We start from the raw sequence: 16,348 nt of genomic DNA, 5'->3' as shown, positions 1-16,348 counted from the left end.
TGGCGAGGACAGGCCATTTCAGCAGCCCCGGACCGCTGCCATCCGCCATGCTGATGTCCAAACCCAAGGCGCCCTGAGGGAGAAATTCTCAGAAGGAGCCCACTGACTCTCCCCATGGCCTCCCCCACGGGGGGGTTGGCCTGACCCACCCCACCTGTCCCTCCACTACCCTCACCCTCTTCCCATAAAGAATACATACACAGCCTGTTTTCTTTATACACAGACATTAATTTTGTATTAGAAACACTATCTGTAAAGAAAATGGGCCGTTTAAAAAAGAATTCTCTGTGTACTGTTCAAATGTGTAAAGGTAAATCTTTCACTCAAAAATAAAGATTTTGTTATATAACTGAAGTGACCTTTAACAGGGGTGGTAGGGGACTGAAAACCTGGAGGGGGAGGGGGGCTCAAGTAGGACGCTGCTTCCCTGATCGCAGGGTCCTGCCACCCTCCTGTGTCCTGGAATCGCCACAGCCTTGGGTTCGGATGGAGCGAGACCTAGTCCTGGCCTGGGCAGAGGGGGGGGGGGGGGGGCAGCTGTTGGGCCTGTGAGGGCTTGGGAGAAGGAGGGGCTAGGGGGTGCGGAGGGGCTGGAGGAGTTGGGGGAAAGGGGACACGGGGGAAGGAGAGACTGGAGGAGCAGGGGGAGCAGGGACCTGGCGTGCAGGAGGAGCGGTGCCTGTGACAGGAGCAGGCAAGTTGAAGACCTCCCTCATTGTGGCACAGATGGCAGTGCACTGCTGGACTAGTTTGTCCAGCACCTTGGTGCGCCACTCGGCCTCTGCCTGCATCCTCTGCTGGAGGGTCCTGTTGAGGTCGTGCAGGGCCACAACGTGCTCCCTCAGCAGGTCCGTGTACATACGCCAGTGCCTGCGGGTGCCACAGGTCCGGGATGGTGGTGGGGCAGGTGTGGTGCTCCCCTGTTGGGTAGAGGGTCCGGCTATGGAGGAAAACAGGAGGAGACAATCAATGTCTGTGTGCTCCCCTGCTGCTGCCGAGGGCATGCCGTGGCTGTCAGGGGTTCTCCTTTGGACAGGAGACTCGTGGGTGTTACACATGACACTGCGTGTGAGTTGGGCAGCAGCCTGAAAGCCTCACAGGGGCTGCACAGTGGCAATGGCGCTAACTGGCCTCCCACACTGCCAACCCGCCTGTGTGATGACCCCTCAAAGCACTCACCTGATGTTCCCTCCCCGATGTCCACGGACACCTGGGAGGCCTCTGGGGTCTGGATCTCTGCTGCCTCCTCTTCTTAATCCTCCTGGTGCAGCTCTCTCACCTCTCATGCCTGGTCTTCCTCCCTCAGGAGTGGAGTCTGGGCTTTCCCACTGCCCAGGATCTGCTCCAACTCCTTGTAGTAAGGGCAGGTCTCGGGGGCTGCCCCGGAGAGGGAGCTCTGGTCCCGGGCCCTGGCATATCCCTGCCACAGCTCCTTTACCTTGGCCCTCACTTCTGCCATGGTGCGGGAGTGGTGCCCTTTGGTGGCCAGTCCCTGGGCCAGGTGCTCATAAATGTCCGCATTCCTGCGGCATGTTTGCAGGGCCTGCAGGGCTTCTTCCTGGGACCAGAGCTCCAGGAGGTTTTTGATTTCTGGCCCTGACCAGGCTGGTGCCCACCTTTTGGTACCCCTGGGTAGGTCCTCCTCTCTGTCCCGAGAAGGGCCAGGGGGACCTTGAAGCTGGGACATGGCTGTCATGGGTGCTCTGGCTAGTTGCCGGACAGCAAGGCCACTATGGGTGCCTGTGCCTTCAAGAGGTTGTGGCCAGGAACCACAGAGGTGCTGTACCTGTAAAGGCTAGACTGTCCACCAAGGCTTCTTCCTGGAGGCCTTTTTTGTTGACAGAACTGGCTCCCTGCTTCTACACACACCTTTAGTCAACAGATCTGTAGCGAGGAAAGACTCTGGCAGGAGGGAGGCAGGGGAAAAGGGTCTCCTTATTGCCTCCCTTCTGCAAGGGTCTTTGGCTGCTGCTAAAGTGTCTTTCCTTGAAATGGGGGAAGGCTCTAGCTGCAAGGGAATAGTGGAATGTTTCACTGCTTAAAATAGCAGTGTAGATATGGGGCACTGCTTGGGCAAGTGGAAAGCCATGTAGGGTACACACCCATAGGAATCAAGTGCCTCTTTACTCTCCTAAGCAGTGCCTCACCACCTACACAGCTATTTATATCCACGTATATACTGTACACACTGCTATAACAAATGCACACCGTAGCTATACACAAAATATCTAGCCCATCCAGCATATTGAAAAGTCAGCAACTTCCTTCTGTAGAAGAAAGGACCCACATTTGTTAAAGGGTGTTTTAAAACCACCCATGGATTTTTTCTAATTTCTCCTTGCTCCACTCTGTTCTTCAGTTCATCTAGCCCATACCCCTGAATAGACACATCTCAAACACTGATTAATCAAATAAATTACTTCTTTGCAGTTCCTTCAGTCTGTAATGGCCTTCCTGAATCTCTGTCCTCATTTATTCTCTGATTTCAAACTCAGCTGAATTCATATCTTTTCTCCTTTGTCTATCCTCACATTATTTAACTCTGTAAATCATTTACGGAGAAATAGATAGCATGAAAGAGGCTATACACAACTATGTTGTCTTGCTCTATACATTATGAAGAATTGGGAATGTTTAGAAAAGAGAAGACTGAGAGGGGACATGATAGTGGTTTTCAAATATCTAAAAGGGTGTTACAAGGCAGAAGGAGAAAAATTGTTCTCCTTGGCCTCTGATGATAGGACAAGAAGCAATGGGCTTAAACTGCAGCAAGGGAAGTTTCGGTTGGACATTAGGAAAGACTTCCTAACTGTCAGGGTGGTTAAACACTGGAATAAATTGCTTAGGGAAGTTGTGGAATCTCTATCACTGGAGATATTCAAGAGCAGGTTAGACAGACACCTGTCAGGGATTATCTAGAAGGTGCTTGGTCCTGCCACGAGGGCAGGGGACTAGACTCGAGATCCCTTCCAGTTCTAGTGTTTTGTGATTGTTAGTTACTATCAGAGGGAATTGTAGGGGGGTTATTCTGTTTAATCATTTTGTAATAATTTTTGAGCTACTGCTCCATGAATTTGTAAAAAGGAAAATGTTTTCTTTATTCTGAACATGCCAACTTAAGTTCTCAAGAACCACATTAAAGTCTATAATTAGATAAGACATAGGAAGTACCATATGATAGCAGGCCAATCATCCTTCTAATCTGTTTTCAACTTTGGGCTAATGCCAGATGTTTCCAAAAAAACGTATGCAATAAACTAACAATAAAATTGTTTAAATGAAAAATCAGTTTCTCAATTCAAATGTATCTAAAATACTTTTTTAATCTTGCTTAAATTCACAAATGATACAATATTGAAGTGTTTTTAAACATACTGTACAATCATGTCAGTTCAATGTTTTACATCAAGGCACAGCACACCATATTTTACAGATATGCCTTGATAGGCAGCAATTTTGTGTAATCCCCGAGATTTGGCAGTATTGCCCAGATAAATAGCATGGGTCACATTTCACATATATGCTAGAAGATAGATAAATAAATAATAGATGCTATCACATTTTATTTGAAATAGAATTGCATATAAAAAGAATATACAATAATTTAACTGGAGTAATTAGATTCTTTTGTACTACACATAACAGAAGTGCTTTCATTTGTTTTTAACAAAACATTTTTAAATATTAGGAGGATGCAAAAAAAAAAGAGTCTTCTGTTTGGCTTTATTGATTTATGGAGAAGAGTTGCTTTCATTAGAAACAAAAGGGAGTTAACATTTCTATTTCATGGCAATCTGAAATAAAGAAAGAAATACAAAATTACCAAAATATTGACATTGAAATATTTATTTTGGTACAATGCATAGCTATCCACTGATAACAAACTATTTATTGAACCAACTGGCTTTGTCTTATAAGGTGATCTGGCATTCATTACAACGGATTATTTAAACTTTTCATTTTACTTTGAAAAAAAAAAAAGAGTGGATGAACTATTTAAATTATGTATACCTAGATTTGTAACACACATTTGTATTCACTATTATGGTTTACTTCTAGGATCTAGAAAACAAATATATTATTCATCTAAACAGGAATTGTCAGTAAGATATTAATAATGATAACATTACCAAAGGATGTCTAGATTCTACATATATTGCAGTGTGTTTACCATATTCCACATGTCATCCAGATGTTTATATTTGAACATTTCTTCTTCGCCTGCCAAAAGCTTTAGATCCCACATTGGTAGGTACAAAGTTGTTCTTGCCAACTCCTCCTGACCTGCTGAGGAAGTCTGCTAGACGGTGGGTCACACAGGTTGCTGTGTTGCATGCCCTTTTCTGTGCTGTTACACTGCTTTTCAAAATAAAATAAAAATAAAAACACTTTAAAATCAATAAAATGTAGTTTTACCTGAAAAAATATATCTATAAAAATGCAATTGCAGAGTCCCATATTTATTGCATCTCAAGGATTTGTATATTGTACACTTAGTTTAAAAGTTAAAAATGTTTCTTTTTCTAGCTACAGACTCAACTCAGGTTGTGAAATTCAAACTGGGCTCTTTCTTTCTTATCCATGTCACCAATAGTTAAAGTTCTGTAGACAAAATATGCCCTCAACAATTGATCAACTCCATTCCCACCAACAGACTTAATAGACAACTGTTGATAATGCATAAGTAGTAAAATAATCTAGCTAGGCCTCACCTAGGTAGGTTCTGTAGCGCTGATGGAGTAACATAGCAAAAACTTAGAGTAAGAAGGTGCTACGTTTTAAAAATAATTTTCCAGTCATTTTTCTTCTTTCATATATCTGATTGCAGTATTTAAATAGCTTAGTTCTTTATTTAGGCATTCACAGAGCAGAGCAATAATCATTTTAGTGATCCTATTGACTTTAATGGGGCTATTCACTAGCTTAGCATTAAGCACATGCTTAGGTGTTTTGCTGGATTGGAACCTTAGAGAACATGCTTTTATAGTCTTTATTCAAGCTGATCTCCTACTGATATAAATGGAAATGTTGCCTGAGTTAGGACCATAGAAACAGTACCATAGAAGAATTTTGGAGGGATAGCCATGTTAATGTTTCAGCAAAAACAACGAGGCACCTAACAATGGGTTCCTGCCCATGAAAGCTTATGTCCCAATAAATGACTCCAGCTCATCTAATGAAATGGGTTTTGTCCACGAAAGCTTATTATACTATATATTTGTATTAGTCTCCAAGGTGCCACAGCACTACTACTTGTGTCCAAATACAATTGTTTTCTGAACGGTTCCCTTGTTGTAAAATATATGCTCTACGGGTGGGGGGGGGGGAAGAGGAGAGAGTTAAAGATGTACAAAAAGCAGCACTAAATCTAAAAATCATTGTATTCAATTAACAGAAAACAAGATTTTAAATGATTTACCCAGACATAAAAGGTCCCCCTTTTCAATCTTTTAATATATAAGTCTATCTCACAGGTAATTTCTAAAACTACTATACATAGTAAAAAAAGAAACAGTGATCCATGTTAATACATCACTGTAAAGACTTTTCATGTAAACAATTTTAAGGAAAATGAAAAAGAAATATTAACATTCTTACCTGGATGAATTCAATGAGAAGAGATTACAATCTAGATTACATTTCTAGTGTTTTCACACTAATTAATATATGCATTTCTTGATGCTTAGCCATTTCAACAGTTCATACAAGTGACTAATTATATATGCATACATACATATAGAACGCGGTTAAAAGTGTTAGGGGTTCTCCCACTATATAAGAACATAGTACAACAGTTCAACTATTCTGGAATTAAATTATTATACAACTTTTGTTCTACTCTTCATTTCTGAAAAGATTAGTAAAACTTTCCTGGCTTTGTCTAGCAAGCTTGCATTCCAACACAAATAAAACAATAGGCCTAATCCTCATAGAAAAATAGGTTTATTGAACAAGTGCATGAGCAGGCATGAAAGAAGAGTTTATCTGTACATGTAATAGCCAGAAATGAAAAGCTTTCTTTAGATTTTTTTAAATAGATGCCTAAGAAAATCATTTGAAATCTCAAGGCAATGCTGTTAATTATTTTTATTTGGTGTATACCGGTAGGTTTTTTTTCTAACTTGGTATGTGTGTAATGTTCTTTATCTTCCTAATTTTAAGTCCATCTCAGACATTCTCTGTCAAAAACAGGATCAAAATAACATAGCAAAATTAGCAATCAAGGTTAGATCCACATGCATCAAGTTAAAAAAAAAGGAGAAAGGTGGAAATAAGCATGTCTAGTTGTTTCCCAGGGATTCCCCATAGTTTGCATAGCGTTCATTTTCCAGGTCACTCAGCACATTCCTTTTCTTGCCAGGAGTTCCAGCCCCGACGTCAGTACGAGGGTAAGTTTGCAATTTGTGCAATTCTTGAGACAGTTTGCCCAGCACACAAGTACTCAGACTGGCACAGCGTTTGGAAATAGGTCTATCCAGGCTGCAAGGGGAAAAAACATGCCAAAAAAGTAATATAAATCATGCATACTCATGCATTACATACCTAGATAAAAATTATAATTAGGAGACGAAAAGAAAAGAAAAAGTCCCCTCAGACTCATGTCATGCAAAGGGGGAAGGATGCCATACACATAAAATCAGAGTAACAACAGAGGTTTATCATAAACAAAATGAATATTGTTTACTTATCAAGCAAATTGATTAGATTTTTTGGATGCTGGTTGTCAAAGAATAGGAGATTTATCTTCTAATGTCGTAGACATGCTGTTCAGTCTCTCATTCATTAACATGCTTTGCAATAGAAATTCATTGTGTTTAATGCAAATGTACTTGCATGCCTTGGCCCTGAGGGAAAGGGTGGCGCTGCGTGCACTATTAGGATGCCCCAGCTTCAGCCAATGGCCTTCCATGCCTCAGGACAGCATGCACTATCGTGACAGAGAATCCAGGAGCCATCGAATAGCCCTCAATACTACATCAGGAAAACATACCTCTTGCTGCCATATTTTAATACAACCCCCTCCATGAAGTTCAACTCACCCTCCAACGGCTTTTTTTTTTAATTGTCTCTTGATTGCAAAAACAGATAAAAGCAAGTTAACTAAGTGGAAACCATCCTCCTGATACTGACACAGGAAAACATTTCTGCAGTACTATCCCCTCCCAAGTATTGTACAAGGTCATCTGCAGTCCCAAGGGAGAGCAAAATCTTAGCCTGCCTGAGTGTCTGCTGAGATGGCTCTTGTGGGAAAACAAATGCATACACAGGGTGATTCCGCTTCCCCAGGATCTGTGCATATCCTCAGAGCAGTAGCCCTTACCTGTTCCCCTCACTCGCCTGTTCCAGTTCTTCCGCTGTCATCTGAACAAATTCTTTTACCAATGCATTTAATAACCTTCGAGCTTCATAATCACTGAGCGTCACTCGATCTGTTTTAGAGTCTAAGCCAGGTCTATGTGGAGACAAGCAAGACAGCATGAATACAGCTCAGTCCCCTGCACAGTAGATAAGTAATCTATTGCATGTTAAAATATGAGCTTGCCAAAAAGGCTAAATTTCCTCCTCCTACTTTCTCCTTTACTATAATCCACTTCTTATATGCCACCATGAAAGAAAACTAAATATCTCCTTTCTGTTCAGATTCAATGCTCTGAAACTCATGAGTGTTCACAACTCTCTGGTTCTTACCTGAGTGGAGTTGCCTGGGAGCTATCCATCTGGCACATAACCAAGGCATAAACCGCAAGGAACGATGAAATCTTCAGCATAACCATAATGTCCTCTCTACAACAAAGAGTCACATCAAACAATGGCCATTTTCCAACCTCCTCAATCTTATCAGATCTACTAAAAATGCCATCTTTCTTTAGGCACACTTAGTAGTAAGCTGTTAATTTGCTTTGGTTTTTTTGCTTTAGTTTTTTTAAAAATAATATTCAGGATTTTTTATATGATCAAATGTAATAGTTGAAGTTTTTCAGAATTAGGATTTTGATCAAGATATAACTAAAATTGGATTTAAATTAATGCAGGTCTTTCTATAAGCTGATGGGAAACATGTCCCTTCTACCCAGTAGTTGAAGAACTACACTTAATTCCATACATTTAATGCCTCCAAGCTAACTGGACAAAATAACATTTATAGTACCTGAAATGCCATTAAAAAAGTATCAAAACTAAATTATAGTCATGTTTAAAATATAAATATGACCAATACTTTTCTGTAGTCTCATTTTTGCAGAAGATTAATACATTTGAATTACTCTGTTTAATTTTAAATTCAAAAATAATTGAGCTTGTTTAGAAATCAGTACATTAAAGACTGCTTACTTCTTTATACAGTTTACACACTAATCTTCAAACTCAAATACAGATTAGATAAAATTATTAAAATGTTCCCTTTAAATTAATTTTAATAAAAATCCCAAAAATGTGACTGAAGATAAATCTCTCAAATGAACTCAAGTCAAGAGAGTAGAAAAATTAACATATATCTTGAAGAACTTCTGACACATAACTTTATTTAAACATCTTTAGACTAACTTCACTTTTCACTCATAAATTAAAACATCTATTACAACCTATAGCATATATTGTTAGCTAACATACGATGAAGGTTGTAATTTTCTTCCATTTTATAACAGATTTTACGAAAAGCTCACAATGATTACAAAAGAAAAAAAGTTATGCAGCCCAGTAATGTAGAGACTAGTGTTGTTTCATATAAAAAGTATGATAATATTCCGTATCAATTGCTTTTAATTATTGCAATGGGATTGTGCATTTCTTTATCTTCGTATTTTAAATGTATTTTATTTTGAGAAAGTCAGCAACGCATACGCAATCTAGCAGATTCAAAACTATGCGTTCTCTGAACGCACCGAGAAAACAAATTAAAATAATGAAAGGCATCACAAGCTTTAACAGCATCAGCTAAAGACCTTCTTGAGCACACGTACAGCTTCAAACACGGCAGATTCTTTTTCTTAAATCTAGAGTTAAACCAAACTCTAGATTTAAGAAAAGAATAAGAAAATGCGTGCTTACCTTGAAATGCAAAGCTTGTTCAGTAACAGCGAAACGTGGTGGAGGTTTCCTCAATATATGTTTCTAAATCGTGATGCTGTTCAATGCCCAAGTACCCTCCTTTTATATCTACCGCCAGGGTAAAAATGTGTAGGCGTTTGACCGGCACTAGCCAGCCAATCACAAGGTCTGTTAGCAAAATGCAGCCAATCCACAACTGGGCACGAAACCCACAGCTCTCGGATTACGTCATCCTCCGGTCACCGAGTATTCCATTCACAAAATTTGCTAGTCAGTTGGCTCCATGCGATAGGTTTATTTGCACTGAGGTCACCGAACCCCCCTCCTCCAGGAAAGAGGGTTCACATCAGACGATTAATGAAATCGTCTCGAGTCATTAATAATGTCCAGTCCACCTCCTTACCCCCTCAAAAAGTACCACATCTTTTTCATGAAAAATTCAAAGGATAGGTTATTTACTTATTAGAAGCGACATCTACTGCAAAAAATACCGCATTGCAGACAGAATAAAGGACCGTGAACAATAATCTTTAGTCTGCAAATGGGTAGCTACAGTAATGTAATTGCATACATGGAATACGGCAATTTAATATTTATTATTTACGAACATATTATAATAGTATAATTGTATGTTTCGCTACGAAGTAAAACATCAATGAACAAACTACTTCACTAGTCCCCTAATGAATGGGAATTTGTATGTTATTAAATAAGCTTAATTCTATCGATTACGAATATATTATCCGGAACAAATAAGTTTGTTATGTTTATCATATTAGAAAAGTTTCCCTTTGGTATCTTGAAGTCGATCCTTCAAAGCTTTACTCACTTGGGTAGTTCCTCTGACCTCAAAGGACTAAGTTTTCAGGTTCCAGCCTTTGATTGCCAAGTTAGGATAGTTTCCATAGTCCCTGGTATCTAGTGTACATTTGTATTTGGCCAAGTGTACGGGAGAGAAGGGGAAAATGTAAACTAACTTAAATTAAAAATCACACATTAATGGAAAGCACAGAGCCCACTGAAATTAATGCGAATCTTCGTTCTGATTTCAGTGTATGTTAAATCAGGCCTTCCTTCTATAATGAAGAAAAGTGACTCTCTGTCCACCACGAAGAACAATTTCCATTTTTCCTCTCTTCTACAAGTCTCCGCCATGAGTAAGTCTTCTTCTCGCAGCATAGTTCGCATTCTTAACTTTGCAATGAAAACTAACTTGAGAGTTAAACCTCAAGCATCTTGTAAAATAATTATTCTCCGACCATTACATTCACTTTCCACCGGGTGTGAGATCAAGAATTGTATGTATCTCCGGAGTTACATGAAGAATAGCGCAACCTAGCGGAGTAGGCAGATTTGTGGGAAACTACTCTGAAGAAAGATGCTGATTAAGACTGAGGAGACACGAGACTGCTTCCCTTCCTTACAGGGACTTCTAGTCAAAGCTAATAGTTGCATGGTGACCATTCACTCTTCTCTGGTTGTTCATTGAACAGGACTGGTTTAGATTGGGGTTTGGGATGCATTCTTTAGAGGACAGTTTTTACATGCATTGAATCGAACAGGATTCAGTGAAAATTTTACTTGCATTGTCTTCTGCGACACGCATTTCAGAGTCGTAGTTTATTTACTATACACCCAAGAGGAAATGTACCCGGAACTACTGGTTTACCGACGGTAGCACCTGATATTGAGAAGTAACGTACTAACCCATCTCTAGTTCGCAGAAAGTGTACAAACAGTGGGACTGGCCCGACCACCTTCTCTCGCAGGGGAGGATTTCTAGCAGATGTTGTAGCCTGCGTGATTGAGTCAGTTTTGCTACGACCCCTGGCTTTCCGGATTGCCATAATACCATTAGATTGGCAGCTCCCTTTGGGCAAGGTAGTTGGAGCAGCTGGACGTGCTCTCAGTGCGTCTCGCATCTGAGGCTCCCCCCCCCCCCTCCCCATTCCAGAGTTGAAGTGGTCACGTTTCGGCAGCTCTCCAGCTGCTTCCCTTTTCCTGGGCACTTCGAAAGCGAAGAGCTACATCTGCAGTGGAGAAGCCTCTGCCCGAGCCAAGCGGCTCAAGCTACAGGGTCAAATGAATCACACTGAAAGGGGCGCTTAGTCACTGTCTAATGGCTTTGTAGGAGTGTCTAGAGTTTGTACACCTGCTCCATGACAGGACGGTTGGATTTACTGTATGTTTGTAAAGCTGTTTTGCACACACGCACATTGACCCAAGCCCATCCCAAGGAAAAGAGCGGACAGCGATTAGTTTTTCCGGTGGAAAATTTCAATTAAGGTGTGTACTTTCTCGATGGGTCTTTTCTTCATTTCAGAAAAGCGGTAAGGGCGATAATGGGTTCTGCCAACCGCAACAAATAGGGATAAACCACTTTCTGTTTGCATCATCCCAATAAACATTGCGTTTCTTCTCCCGTGCGTTATGTTCCCATTGTGCTATGGAGACTACTCCTGTCGGTAAGTAGAACGTTTTCCTTTTACTTTGCTTACACAATGGGCGCCGGAGTTTCCAAGTACCAAAGTGCAGATACATTCTGCTAATAACACTCCCTCCCTCACAGGAGAGGGAATAGAGGGGCTCTTTAACAAGAACACGGCGTGGCACTCTGCAGCTCGCGGATCCCGGGTTCAAGATGGAACCCGAATGTCAGGCAAGCAAGTTGTTCCCTTCCCATTCATCTAAAAGAGAATAATTGGGAGGCGGCTGGAAGGGAGACCATTTGGCTGTGCGCTTTTGGCAGGAATCCGGGAATTGGTTCCTGTGTAACGGTGACACGGGGAGTCTGGAGGAGGGAGAGTAGTTACCGAGAAGTCTCCCTCTGGGAGCGCTGGAGAGGGAGACGAGAGTTGCATCAGGCTGATTGCTTCTCAGTGCTTAAAGCAGAAAAAGCCTTTTCATTGCACCCCGGAGACTTACCCTGAAAACCTTTTAAGCGTTTCAGTTTGTTTGTCGAGATGATACTCTGTAGACATATAATATGAAATGATCAGACATGGACATAATTACTAAGACAGAAGCCAAACTATCTCGCTCCTAACCCAGACAGCTTTGGACCTGAGAAATTCCAAAGGACCGCCCTGCTTCTGACATCGATCGAGAAAACCTATAGAAGGATTGCCGCGTCCTACCACCGCACTAAACCATCCTACCATGTGTCCACAATATTAAAGCTTTCAAGAATGAGCTGAAAAACTAAGAGACTGTTCCTGCACAGAAATATTATTCCATATTTATTCGAAACGTCTCCATTTACTAAACAGATTTCTTTAGAGACATTAATTTCTATTTCATTATTTCCTCTTGTTTGAAACTACTGTGTACACGTGCTTAAAAACATCAGATGCGTGACTTTTATTTTAGGTTTAGTTAATATCTGGCAATGAGACTAACACTCCATTTCTGGTGAAATTGCATAAACGTTTTACAGACTATGGCTAACACTTTATATCGGGTAATTAGACTCCCTAATCCTCATTTCCGAGATTAGACATGTATTTCAAGCATCTGCGCGCCGCACTTTTGAAAATCAGGCTATTCATTTATCTGCCTTCATCTGGGGTTAGGAGCCTAACTTTCTATAATCTGACTTGTACCCAAAGTATAATTACAGGGGTACATCCTGTTGTACTAAACATATTTATGTACCAATTGATAGAGTGTGAAGGAACAAGATAAATGCAAAATATGTGCAGATTTGTTAATTTTATTTTTAAGTCTAAAGTATAAAGATGCTCGATGACAGCGAAAACACGTTAAAAGGTGCACACAATTCTCTGGCTACCTATAAAAAAGGCATCGATGATTTTTTAGTGCTCATTTTTGGTTTTCTATTACCAAACTTCACTTTAGGAATAACGGTTATGTAATGCACCCGTTTATAAACCGCACACTTTGTACGTGTTGACCTTATAACTGCATGATTGTAAATCAGCCTCAAGTGGCTTCCTCAGATGCCCAGGAATCCACGTCTTTCTAAACGCTAAAAAAATTTCACTGGGTTCAGGATTTTAATGGTCGTTACGGATTCAGAGAGGACTTCGATGTTTTATTTCACTTTCGAGTTTCCGAGTTCAACTGCAGTATGCAGTAAATGGCTTTATATAAATGCCCATTATTATTTCACTGTGAATTACCTTGGGTTTATATTTGTCCCGAGATTTCACTATATTTACATATAGAATTTCGACTTTGCCGTTTTTGATGCAAGTGTCCCAACACATTTAAGTTTTATTATTCTTGTTTGTTTACATGAAATATACGAATGCATTACCAAGCCTGTGCTTGCACTCTACATGAATTAATTTCATGTACGGAAACTAATAGAAAATAATTAGCATACTTTCAAGAGTTACAGAAAATAGTGGACTGAAGATGAGCACTATTTCAAAGCTTTGCTGAAGATTTTCAGGGCTGCACGGGAGTGAAAGTCTTGTGTTTTACACGAAGGCTCACTATCCTCCCGGGAACTGCTGGCCGTGTGCATTTAGATGGCTTTCATCTACAGAGAAACAGATCAACTTATTTGCGATTGAAATAACGGTTTAAAAGAAAATGTAGGACTCTCAGAAACTTATCTGAGTGTGTGCCAGCACAGTGCCAGCACAGATCACTTTGCTAAAAGCCATAACGAATGTAAAGATCAATCGGCAGATATGTGGGTATTTTAACCTGAAAAGCAGAAATGTGACTTGCATTTTGGAATCCCTTGGGAACTTTTTAAATTGTTTATTTATTTGATTTTTGTTGTTGTTTATCTTTGAGATGCTTTTTCCTTCTACCAGATTAATGAAAGTTTCATTTTAAATAACCCATTCAGAATGCTTATTTTCACCAAGGCAATTACTAATGATTTATTGAAAGAATGAATTAAAGTGTTTTGCCTCTGTTATCTCTGTTTCTGGAAATCAAAGCAGACAGAGGATGAGGTAATATTTTTCATTGGACCAACTTCTTGTCTTTAAAGCAGTCTGTCATTATTTACAGTTAATTCTTTGCTTCACAATATTAATATCTGAAGAAACCGATAATGTAATGCTTTGTAGTTGTTTCAACATGGCATGCACAGTTATTCACATTAGAATAAAATACATTTGCTTAAAGGAATCCAACTTTCCACATAAATATTTACTCTCAGATATCAAGATGGGGGCTTAATTGTAGCAACATTTAAAAGCTATACTCTGATTATTTTTTGTTAGAGACACACAGCAAAAGGGAAAAGCCTGTGTTTCTCCATAGCAGGACTTGCTCTGTCTAGGATAGGAGCAAGGACCTGCTTGAAATTGTTAATGTTAAAAGTTTTATCTGACACATTTTAAAACATAATTTTCTCTACTCTAAACATTTCCATTGTGTATTCTAATCTTGGTTAGCCCTGCTAAGTACCACCAGTTAAAATGATATTAAAAATAATGTTTACACAGTGTATTTAGCATGGTGTTTGTTAACATGTGTTCTAACACACTGTAATTTTCCAATAGAGACAAGCCTGAGTGTAAACTGTACAAAGAAGCTGCACATGAAGGAAACACAAGGGGAAGGAATAGTCACTTGCAGCACAGAATGCCATAGACAAGCACAATAGACATGTGCAGAGATGATGGCAGGGAGGAGGGATAGCTCTGTGGTTTGAGCATTGGCCTGCTAAACCCAGTGCTGTGAATTCAGTTCTTGAGGGGGCCATTTAGGGATCTGGGGCAAATCTGTCAGGGATGGTACTTGGTCCTGCCATGAAGGCAGGGGACTGGACTTGATGACCTCTCAAGGTCCTGTCCAGCTCTATGAGATAGGTATCTGCATTTATCATACAGACCCAATAAGTTGAGAGGAATTGAATCTGCTCTCCATGCTTGGAATATGGGGGTTGCACAGGGTCTACTTGAGCTTTATGCAGATAGAATAAATTGTCACGAGTGTGTGTTACAGTCCCTTTCTATAAAAGGAAGCCTATGGAACACAGGAATTACTAGATCAGAACCAGGATCTATTTAGTCCAGCATCCTGCCTCCAAGAGTGGTCAGCACCAGGTGCTTAAAAAAAAAAAAGATCAAGAAACTAGCAGCAGGGAGATGTGGGATAATCAGCATTCCAAGCAGGTCTAATCCTAATATCTAATGGATTGGCTTAAACTCTGAAAATGAGGTGTTATTTCTTAGCACTAACTAGAAATCTGTATGTTCTTATCCATATAAATGTCAAATCTTTTTTTGAGTACTGCTTGTCCAGTCCAGTTGAAGGACCACATTCAGAACAGTGTAAGTAGGCATCAATTCTATAAAAGTACCTACTTGCAACCAGATTTCAATTTGGCAATTAAATGAGTATCTTCCCAGCAAAATCTCTTGAAGTTTCCTGAGCTACATAAGCACTGAAGCTGATCTCAATGTAGAAGTATTTTCTCTGTAACAGCCATAGAAAGCTGAATCGGGCATTCGTTAGCTACAGCTTGCTCAAGAGCTCAATCTGTGAGTTCAATAACCCAACTAACTTGGAGAGCTGTTGGTCTCTTGAGAATGCTTCAACAAATATGTGAGCAGGTTAGGTTCTTCCCAGATATTTACATTTTACTAGGCTAATATGTTAACACTGTTGAGAATAATATTTTTAAAATATAAACAACTTTCTGCCTTGTTCTTGGAATGGTGAAGAAAAGAATAAGGGTAAAAAAAGTGAAGATCTTTTTACCCGATTAATGGAGAATGCAATTTAATGTGTAGTTAATTCAAACATATTTATAGAATTCTGTAAAATTAATACAAGAATTACAGAGATAAGGGGAGAGACCAGATAGGTTACACCAAATAAAGGGATACTGTTGGAATATGGCTTCCCTATCTAGCCTATAACATTCTTTATGGTTGTTTTGGTCACCTAGAGAAAGGAATCCTGGGTAAAAAATATTTTAATAGTACCCATTAGTAGATCTGCAGTGCCTGCATCAGCAATGTTTTCATCACAAACATATGCAAAACAGTTCGGCCCTCATTCTATAATTTTACAAAGCACTACAGCTTGGATTAGGATTCTATAGTGGAATCTCTTTTCATTCTCTCTATCCTGCACATTCTGTTTCTCAAACAGGAAAATCCAAATGCTTCTGGTCCTGTTACTAGCATTTCTGATAGGGCCTTCCATTGATAAAATGGACAAAATGGATAAAATTGATAAAATGGGACTTTACCCCCACAATCATTAACAGGTCGTGTCTGGTGACTCTAGAGCTGCGGTGGAGAACCGGCAGCCCACGGGTTACATATGGCTCCATCTCCACTTCTCCCCTTCCCTCCCAGAA

General features: G+C 40.0%; 1 protein-coding gene across 3 annotated transcripts; it reads right to left on the bottom strand.

The window, feature by feature from the left end:
* Positions 1 to 3,546: 3,546 nt before the first annotated feature.
* On the bottom strand, positions 3,547 to 9,164 carry CALCB (calcitonin related polypeptide beta). 3 transcript variants are annotated; one of them, XM_006126304.5, is made up of 5 exons: positions 9,049 to 9,164; positions 7,690 to 7,785; positions 7,322 to 7,453; positions 4,172 to 4,359; positions 3,547 to 3,794 (listed from the first exon to the last, which is right to left on the bottom strand). In XM_006126304.5, the coding sequence occupies exons 2-4, from the start codon at positions 7,773 to 7,775 to the stop codon at positions 4,197 to 4,199; spliced, it is 381 nt and encodes a 126-aa protein (XP_006126366.2). In that variant the 5' UTR covers positions 7,776 to 7,785; positions 9,049 to 9,164; the 3' UTR covers positions 3,547 to 3,794; positions 4,172 to 4,196. The 3 variants fall into 3 exon arrangements, with proteins under 3 accessions (XP_006126366.2, XP_006126367.2, XP_025042035.2); XM_006126305.5 differs by having other exon boundaries at positions 4,172 to 4,356; XM_025186250.3 differs by lacking the exons at positions 3,547 to 3,794; positions 4,172 to 4,359 and adding an exon at positions 5,925 to 6,480.
* Positions 9,165 to 16,348: the final 7,184 nt, after the last annotated feature.

Source organism: Pelodiscus sinensis, chromosome 5 (genome assembly GCF_052426305.1).
Source record: "Pelodiscus sinensis isolate ZL-2025 chromosome 5, ASM5242630v1, whole genome shotgun sequence".
NCBI classification, from domain to species: domain Eukaryota; kingdom Metazoa; phylum Chordata; order Testudines; family Trionychidae; genus Pelodiscus; species Pelodiscus sinensis.
Note: the sequence above shows the minus strand (reverse complement) of the source record. Positions and strands in the feature narration are given on the sequence as shown.